This window comes from Opisthorchis viverrini, assembly GCF_000715545.1.
Source record: "Opisthorchis viverrini unplaced genomic scaffold opera_v5_390, whole genome shotgun sequence".
Classification (NCBI taxonomy): domain Eukaryota; kingdom Metazoa; phylum Platyhelminthes; class Trematoda; order Opisthorchiida; family Opisthorchiidae; genus Opisthorchis; species Opisthorchis viverrini.
Genome location: NW_008752046.1, coordinates 1,847 through 11,650, shown reverse-complemented (window position 1 = coordinate 11,650; position 9,804 = coordinate 1,847). Strand labels below are relative to the sequence as shown.

Genomic DNA, 9,804 nt, shown 5'->3' with positions numbered 1-9,804 from the left:
TAGACGAACCTTATGGTTGTGCGGCAGTGAAGCATCAGTGCCAACACTGATGTTGCTGTCTTTGGTGATGATGATGATGAGTTCACCTGAACTATTTTTTTTTAAGTTTCACGCAGTTATCCGTGTTGACGCGGTGCATAGTGAACCGTTGGACCGTATTTACAAGTACATAGTTCACTGCCTCGTTACTCCCTGTTTATTTCCATCCTTTCCGTGGGTTTTAATGAACGATAGTCAGCACGAATTGCAAATGTTTTCAGGATAAAAGTGCAGTTCCGGCTTTTTTGGTCTGATGCATTTGGGGCTGATTTCACCAATAATCAGCGGTGAACCGGGCAATCGAACTGAAGCTGTATCATCACATGTACTTTTTGATTATCACTGTGATGACCTGACGTGAACTTTCATTCGCAAATGGGTAGCAAACTGCCAACAGGCATTGGAGACGGGAGCTGATAAATTGGTGCATAAATCCAGCATTGTTAGTGGGCTGTCAAGTGGGGGAATTGGGAAGGGAGCTATGCATTGAAGGCAATAGCTTGGATGCATGAGCGCCATTGAGGGCGCGACTGGGCCATGTCTGACAACGTGGATCGTCTCGGGGTCCCCATCCAGGAAGACGGCAATGATCAGCGCAGATGATTTTGCCGGTAATGGCCTTCACATTTCGCTGCCAAGTCATTGTTTGACCGCCTCTGGCTCTCTCCCACCCTTCACGTGGTTGTGCAACAGGCCCTATACGGAGTTCCGATGGATCGATCTATCATGGTATCTGCTTACTGTAGATTTTCAGGGAACACTTACCTCCTTAACTTCGCGGATTAAGAAGGACAGACTCGTCCAAAATCTTTTCTCGTTACATGTCGAGTTTTTTCCGGCAACGTAGCAACTTGTTCCATATTGCATATCCGACCTTGTTGTTGGGTCATCTGGGAATGTCCGTTTCACATTTATGGTGTAACGGTGTTGCTACTGATGGGGGAGGCATGCGAGTAGTATGTTTTTTTCTTGTAAATTCGCTTTGCGTCGCTTGAAAAGGGAGATCTATTGCGGAATTTGTGGAGTCGCTGTGTAGCGTGTGCTTGGGTTTGAACAACAGTTAATGAATATCCAGAAAAGTTCAGGAGAAGATGGATATTCAGTTTTTGTAAATAAGATGCAACTGAGAGTTTTACTTCCCTGTCCAATAGCCTGTAACTGTTCAGTTGGCATTTCCTAATAAATAACTCCGCAGCGAAGGCCTTCTTCCTTTCAATGGTAAGTCAACACTCAGTCGTTTATGCCTTTTGCGTTCAAGACTAAAAGAAGTAAGTCCAGTTTTTCATAAAAGTTTTTTTTTGATTGGGATAAGCCGTTAGCTGTACAACAGAGCCCCTCCTGGTGGACACTCAGCAGTCATCGGTTCAACCGTAATCACATTTTACCTCTTTTTGCTTTTGTATCACAGGTCTGGAGGCGAATGGACTAGTTTCCGTGCGCCGCACATCAGCCACCCAACTTGCCCTCCAACTGGTTCGTGAGCGAGGAATTTTCGGTCTTTACCGGGGTATGGCCGCCACATTCCTTCGTGACGTCTCCTTCTCCATGATTTATTTCCCCTTGTTTGCCAATTTCAACGCGTTGGTAAGTATGCCAATGTTTCGCTTATGCCAGACCTTTCCTCTTTCTATGACCTCCTTTGACCATCCGGTTTTCTTCAGGTCACTTTTGCCTGGTGAGTTTTTGATTTCTTGGGTTGACAACTCTGACATATTTACACGATATGTAAGGCATCATCAGACCGAAGCTTCATCCTATTGGACCGGGACTAAAACTTCGATATTTCCCTGCAGCTCACACTGGATACACTGTGACCATGCTCTCACGAACGGTCCTTGTTGAGAGGGAGAGGTACCCTGTTCACAACTTCCACTGGGGAAGATTACTTTGGGGGGGCATTCTTCACCCACTTATCCGAAGTTTGTGTCAGCATACATCGTCCATTGAACAAACCAAGGCCCAATTTTCCTTCTAAGCCCGTAATAGTCAACATCTACGGGCGATTCAACGACCATGGAGTTCGAGCTGTCTCATTAGTTGAGGTGCAAGCGAAAGGCTAATGGTTCGATTTTTCGATTCATCTTGGCTTATGCGACCTGGCGGTCTGTCAGTGTTCGGAGGTCAGCCGTTCCTAATAATCGAACATCACATCGTTTGGACGGATGTGTCACGTGCAGGACACGGACCAAACGAAGGCATGCTCTGATTGGTCAGAATGCCAGCCAATCCGGATGGAGCATCTTTGATTCGACGCTTCTCGCCCCCTCACGGTGATTCTAGCACGACCTTGTGGAACACACCTTGACTACCCTATAAATACAGATGTAATGATTCTCCTTTTGTTCCCATAAAGGGCTGTCTGGAGCTACCGTGCTTTTGATACACCATAGTGGGCGGAGCAGGAAGCCAAGGAACCGATACAGAGTTGCACTACCGTTCAGTTTCAACAGTCAGCTCTCTTGGTGGTAGCTATCTATAAGTAAGTAGGTGGAAGAATAAACTTCACCCGATGAGTGAAACTTCTATCTGAGAAGTCGTTGCCGAGGAGCCAGTCAACACGTGTGACCGTGTGATGTGGATCCCGTGATTGAAGGATGAGCGGCGCTATATCCTGTCTAAGTGCGAGTTAATCATACTGCTGATCAGCCACTCGTGGCCGAACGGATAAGTGTTCAAACTACTAGCCGGGAGGTCGCAGGTTCGAGACTCTTCGGAGTTTCGTGAGATGCGCACTGCTGATGATTTTCAACAAGGATGAAACAGCTGTACAGTGCTTCTCGGCTTTTCAGCATAGATTGGCTTCACTTACAGGACGAAGTCAGCTCTCTGTTTCTTTCAGAATACATGGCTCGACGAATCAAATTTGATTCGTTTCTTTGCAGACAGCATCAGGGTTGCTCGTTCATAGCTGACAGAATGGCTCAGTGTTTAGAGCGCGAATTTTCTGACCGGAATGTCCTTGGTTCGAGTCCGACCTCTGCCCCTCGACTTGCTCTGTGTAGGATTGGGCAACCTGGATGTATTCCGGCCCTCGTGCTTCCTTTGGGCACCGAAAGGGTACCACAGCTATACGATGACACTTTCCAAATTTTTAATGGAATTCCCAGGGACAATCCCAGACCAATACGGGGCGTGAGTTGGGTTCATTTTTCGCTGCACCTCCGTTGAGAGTAATTGAGAGCAATCGACAGTATAGTTATTCCTCTGCAGAGAGACCAGTTCAGAAGCCCGACCAGGACTGATCTTCACCAAAGGCTGATCTCTCCGGATAGACAAGCGATAACAATTGAATTCGAGAAACCTGAAGAGATCTTTGTGAGGATAAGGTGGTCCAACTATTTCTTCCAATATCTTGATTTTCCGACTGTCTCAACACTGAACATAACTTGACAGCCCGATAATCTCCGCATTGGTTTGCCTACTCTGTCCATGTGCTTATTGATCTCCACCTGTTATACCCCGTCGAGTCCTTCGTACCCGCCATTCGCTTTGCCACTGGCCGTTGCACGCACTACTGATGAACGGAAGAAGGCCTTCGCTGCGGAGTTATTAGAAAATGCCAACTGAACAGTTACAGACTAGTGGACAGGGAAGCGAAACTCTCATATGCATCTTGTTTACAGAAACTGAATATCCATCTTCTGCTTGAACGCGCCTTCCTGAACTTTTCTGGATATTCACTGACTGTTGTTCAAATGTGAGCAAACGCTACAAAGCGACTTCACAAATTCCGTAATAGATCCCACTTTTCAAGAGACGCAAAGCGGATTTACGAGGAAACATACCACTCGCATGCCACGTCCATCAGTAGTATCACCGCTACACTGGTAGCCATGTGTGTGTGTGCGCGCGTTTGTTACTGCTAATGTGTAGCCGTCCGCATGCGTGCTTCACCTGCTCGGCCTACTCTGTCTTGTCTTGCCTTGACGCCCATGTTTTTGGCATCGCCAATCAGAATCAAGCAAATGGTCACGCAAGGGTCAATCACAAACCAGTCACACTATTCAACTGACCATCGTCTGGCTTGCGGATTTCGACCTTGAACTACCTCGGTCACTAAGAGCCCTGTGCACAGGTTGACACTACCGACGTCAACAATTGAGGTTTGCTGTGCACTTCTGCTTACTTAATGGTATGGTAGTCTTTCGAACCCAGTTATCGCTTTTGATTCGAGACTCCCCGGAGTTTCGCGAGATGCAGTCTGCCGATGAGTGCCAGTGAGGATGAAACAGCCGTATCGCGCATCTCAGCTTTTGAGCGTAAATGGGTTTCACCTAGGGGACGAATCTCAATTGCAACTTCCCAGAAATGTATATGAGACAGGCTGCATTCAGAAAAATGCAAACGTTCCCGGTCATCCAAGGTAGCCGTTGCTGGTGAGAGAAGTTGATCTCTGATCCTGTCCGGAGGCCAGCCGTACCTACTAACCGAACATCACATCATTTAGAAGGATATGTCACGTGCAGCACGCGGACCAAACGAAGGCATACCCTGATTGGTCAGAATGCCAGCCAATCCGGATCGGGCATCCATGACTCAACGCTTCTCGCCCCCCTCACGGAGATTCTAGCACGACCTTGTGGAACACTCTGTGGCTACCCTATAAATGCAATTGTAATAATTTTCCTTGGTCTCCATAAAGGGCTGCGTAGAGCTACTGTGCCTTTTGATATACCATAGTGGGCGGAGCAGGAAGCCAAGGGCCGATACAGAGTTGCACGATCGTTCATCAAGTCACTACAGATCCGAGGCCAGAGGTGTTTCTTTGGTAGGATCCAATAGTAGCCTCTCTTGAAGGTAGAATATACCTGTGCGTTAAAGAATGTGGTAAGTTCGTGTGGTATTTTCACCGATAGCAGTACAGTAGCGATAATTGCTTGAGCGTAACCGCGATCTCCGCTCAACTTTAAGTTTCACCAGGCTCATCTTCATATGTATTATAGCATATACATCCACTTTTTGGCAGATAGTATCGCCTCGAATCAGAGCAGAGTTTGGCCCGTTGATCAGAATGCATTTCATCTATTACAAGCCTCATATGTCATGTGACAACTCTATTGGTATCACATCGTCGACCGCATCATGTGAGATGTCATTTTATTCGCACAAGACGAGTTCCACGCTGCATTGTGGTTACAGGACGGGCGAAAGGCCGAAAATCACTTGTCCTCGAACAGTCTATCACACAAACGGAAATCCATCCTCGTGATCTTGGACCGAACACCAACCGTCACCCTAGTTTCGGACTAATGTGAGCGGTTGAACGTCATTGCCGGAACAATAGCCATGATAGTGATTCCTCGAATTTCCAGGCTTCAGCCGTCGAGGGCGCACTGTGTTGTGTCTTGCCGAACGGTAGTGCAACTCTGTACCGGTCCCTTGGCTTCCTGCTCCGCCCACCACAGTATATCAAAAGGCACGGTAGCTCTACATAGCCCTTTATGGAGACAAAGGAAATTTATTACAGCTGTATTTATACCGTAGTCACAGTGTCCCACAAGGTCGTGCTAGAATCTCCGTGAGGGGGCGAGAAGCTTCGGTTCAGAGATGCTCTATCCGGATTGGCTGGCATTCTGACCAATCAGAGCACGCCATCGTTTGATCGTATCCTGCACGTGACACATCCTTGCAAATGGTGTGATGTTCGGTTATTAGGGACGGCTGGCCTCCGGACACACTGAACTGATGTGTTCCATAGGCCTTGCATCATTTTCCAGCGACCCATCGTATTTGTGACATGTGACTTCATTTATTTGGACTATTTTGCGCACCCGCATAGACGATCTGAAAAGCTTACCTTTAGGGTGCCATTCAATTCCCAGCTTTTATTCAATGACACCGGATGCCGATAAAACGATGTAGTTAGTGGCCACCCTTTAGCTGACTTTTCCTATTATTGAAACAGAGTGAGTATTAGTTCGTTTTGAGCCAAGCGATCGGCATGTTGATGTTGTTTGAATCTTTTAACTTGGTTGATGAAATCCTCGGTACGTTCTGTGTCCAGCTTCATCGTGGAGGGTGAGTCCAATAGCTGATTCCACTTTCTTGACGTCGCTTTACCTAGAAGATGTGGCTGAACCCTTTTGGGAGGGTCATACTGTAAGAAAATTGATCTGGTCAAAACTCGTATTCCCATCACCTCGTCCATATGAAGTGGGAGCGATACTTTGTTGGATGTCTATCGAACAGGACTTGCAAGATTTAAACTGATAGTGCCCTTGATTCAGAACTAAGGTGAATTATAAGAGCTTTCGAGGAGAAATGACTTCTACTGATGTTTGTACGCTCAAACCTGGGACCTCATGAAGGAGCGCTCAGAAACAGCATTTCGATCATCAAGAAACCTATTTACCTGAAGTGCTGTTTATAAACGATAGGGTTTTCGAAACGGTCAAACGCTGCCCAACAACCTTCTCTTCAGAGAACGTTTAATACAGTGAAATCAATGGCCGCTTGACTATTAGTCCTCCACTCTACTCAGTACAAACTTGAAGGAAAGACTTCCACTCCATGACTCTTCACCGCTTATCTCTTTCTTTGTTTGCGAGTACTCCGCGAAGCATAGGGGTCGCAAGACTCCGGTACTATTCCAGAGAATAGCCTACAGTTTACCTTTCTGGAGAAGCTAAGCACGTGATCAGTGCATGTGCGAACCACCAAATCAAGCCGGCCGAATTGTCCAAAAGCGCACTCGTAATGGCGGTTGCGATTGGAATCAGCAAGTATCAGCCATCCCTGTGTCGTCAAAAAATACCTGGAAGCATCCGCCATGACCAACGTAAAATCCCTCGAGGACTCTTTCGAACGCCAGTTATTTACGAGTTTTAATCAACAAAGTTTCATCTATCGTCCTGTCAACCTTGTAAACTATTTGTGAATGGTTGGTGTCTTAGGGGTGCCTTTGGTGAGCCGAATCAAATAACTGTTTCGATGTATAGATGTCTCTAAACTCAGAGGTTACTCAGTGCACATGTTTTTGCCTCGGAACCGTACTGATCGCCAAACGTCTCCCTTCCCGTTATTTTCGATCGGGTCTTTCTTTTACAACAATAAATAAAGCGGAACCCAAGTCGTGTGATTTCTCCCCTGATGTGGACTATACAAAAAATCGTACTAGCGCAGAACGTAGTCTGCTCAAGTGCGCATGATGTGGAACCAAATTCCAACTGTTGAGTAATTGAACGGAATTGACTAACGGACTGTGACACTGACAAGCTGGTTAATCGATTGACACAACCAAATCACCTACTGAGTTGTTGTCCGAGACTTCGGGCTACTCAAGCGTGAACGTGTTAGTCCGTTGAAACATGGTGATTAGGCGCGTTCAGCATGCAATGGCGGGATACTTGGTAATTGCAGGCTTTTGTCCCATATGGGATTCTGGGTGTTCACATCTCGGCACCGCCGATTGTATGCACTAGTGGCGAGACTTAACTCTTACGACCATTTCTTTTGTGTGGGTGAGATAACCCAAGTGGTTAGAGCGCGAATTTATTGACTGGAGGGTCCGTGGTTCGAATCCGACCTCCGCCTCTCGAATTCCCCTGTCTAGGCTTGGGCAACCTGGCAGTATCCCAGCCCTCGTGTTTCCTTCGGGTGGCATGGCAACTAGGCACCAGAAGAGTGCTGAAGCTGAGCGCTTTCTTTCTTTCACCAGAATTGTTGCGCCACTGTTTAGACAGAATCGATGCTGAATGTAACTCCCTAACGTGGTTGTGTTACGATAGAGCACCGGTGTTCGAGGCTCTCAATCAGGGTGTTTGTCTGATGCCCGGCCGTCCAAATTGACCAGTTCCGGCAGAGTGGTAGATCGGATGTCAATCGTTTTTTTTCGCCTCAACATCAGTCGCGTGAGCTGTATTCACATGTGACTGTCCCTTGATAATCCACAAAAGAGGATGCTGACGCCAAAGAATGGTTTTGGAGCCTTGCAGTGCTGTGGTTGTCCTTACTTCTTCGTCACCTAATTTTTGTAATGATCTTTATTCAAGCGCCAAAGTTAAACAATTGTGAAATACACTCATTCGCAGATGGCAGTGGTGCTGAAGGTGAATAATTGTCTCTTTCCTTCTAGGGCCCAAGACGAGCTCCCGGTAGCGTGGAGGCGGTGTTCTACTGGTCCTTCGGTTCTGGCTTTACGGCTGGCATGATTGCAGCCTTTGCGGTTACTCCGTGCGACGGTGAGTTCTTTTATGACATTTGTGGGGTTTTTTTTCATCTAGGAGATTTATAAATGTGAAACCGGACAGCATAGTGCTGTCGAGAACATGAACATCGGGGTTAGTACCATGTCATGGTCTCCCGCTTTTGGGTATTCCAGTTGAACTACCGTGGATACTGTGCTACATCGTTATGTGTACCTGAACACCGCATGATGTACAACGGTTGCATCGAATGGATCATTATTCAAAGGGACGCAGGCCGCACTAGGGTGCTCATTACATGCCCTTCTCACAGCTAATGGACACTTGGTCGGAGATCTGGGCTTCCAGTTCTGTCATCAACGCGTGTCTTCTCTCTTCCGGAGTTCACCCTGGAGTCATCATCGACAGCATGACATCAGTATTCAACACCGAGGCTTCATTGCCGTACAACCATGACTTATTTGAAAGCCTTATTGTAAAGAAAAGTATAAAGGTGGATGGGGGACGGACTTAGTGCTAGCTTAACACAATCATTCCGAGGTGCCTACACCTCCAGACACTCATTCAGGCAATTTGGAAAGAAACTGACAAGAACACTACTGACATCGGTTGGCATCCATATCCTGCAGTGTCCCCAACCAGACGCAGTGGGGATCACATGGTCATCATCATCATCATCATCATCGACAGCATGACATCAGTGTTCAACATCGATGCTTCACTTCACATGGTACCCATCCTGGTAGNAACCTTAGGGTACCTCCTCCAGGCCAGGGTTTTACGCACAATACTCGACACATACGACAGATGTAGCTCACGGATTCGCCACACATCTAGCTCACCGAAGTCTCGAACGATAAGATCTTTCATCCTCGTTCCCACACAAAATTAGTGTCGGTGGCATATTACCTATCCCAAAACAGATATAATGTGTCATCGAGTAGACCAAACCAATATAATCAAAGCAGGGGCCCAGATGGACCAAGTGGTTAGAGCGCGAATTTACTGACCGGATGGTCCGTGGTTCGAACCCGACATCTGCCTCTCGACTTCCCCTGTCTAGGCTTGGGCAACCTGGCAGTATTCCAACCCTCGTGACTCCTTCCCTGACTCCTATTTATATAATCAAAGCTTCGTTATGTCCAAGTCAGTCTGTTATGTGTTGACGTCCATGACAAAACATATCAGGCGTGTGTCGATTGGGTCGAGTCAACGTGCTTGTCGAATGTCAGCTGTTCACTGCCCGGTACGGTCAAATTTAAGCGAAATTTGAATCCATGTAAAAAGACGTTCAGCTGTAGCACCTTTCCGGTGCCTAACTGCCATGCCACTCGAAGGTTGCACGTGGGCTGGGATACTACCAGTTTGCCCAAGCCTAGAGAGGGGAAGTCGAGAGGCAGAGGTCGGGTTCGAACCACGGACGTCCCGGTTGATAAATTCGCGCTCTAACCACTTGGGCCGTCTCGCCCTGTAGGAGACTGAGGTATGTGCAAATAGCTGGCAGAATATAGCTGTCTCGCTCTGGAGACGTCATCTGAAAATGTCGGTCAGGAATAGTCACTTCTCTTAAATGATCTCTTCCGAAAGAGTAGTCTCACACGTCTCACATGCTTCGAAGAAT

At 47.1% G+C, this 9,804-nt stretch overlaps 1 protein-coding gene across 1 annotated transcript in view; it reads left to right on the top strand.

The window, feature by feature from the left end:
• T265_10620 (hypothetical protein) overlaps positions 1–8,272 on the top strand; it is a gene marked incomplete at both ends in the record, with an annotated part of 25,348 nt that extends 17,076 nt beyond the window's left edge. The window contains 2 exons of the mRNA XM_009177042.1: positions 1,448–1,623; positions 8,114–8,272. Coding sequence (XP_009175306.1) covers positions 1,448–1,623; positions 8,114–8,272 — 335 coding nt within the window. The remainder of the gene's footprint in view (positions 1–1,447; positions 1,624–8,113) is intronic.
• Positions 8,273–9,804: the final 1,532 nt, after the last annotated feature.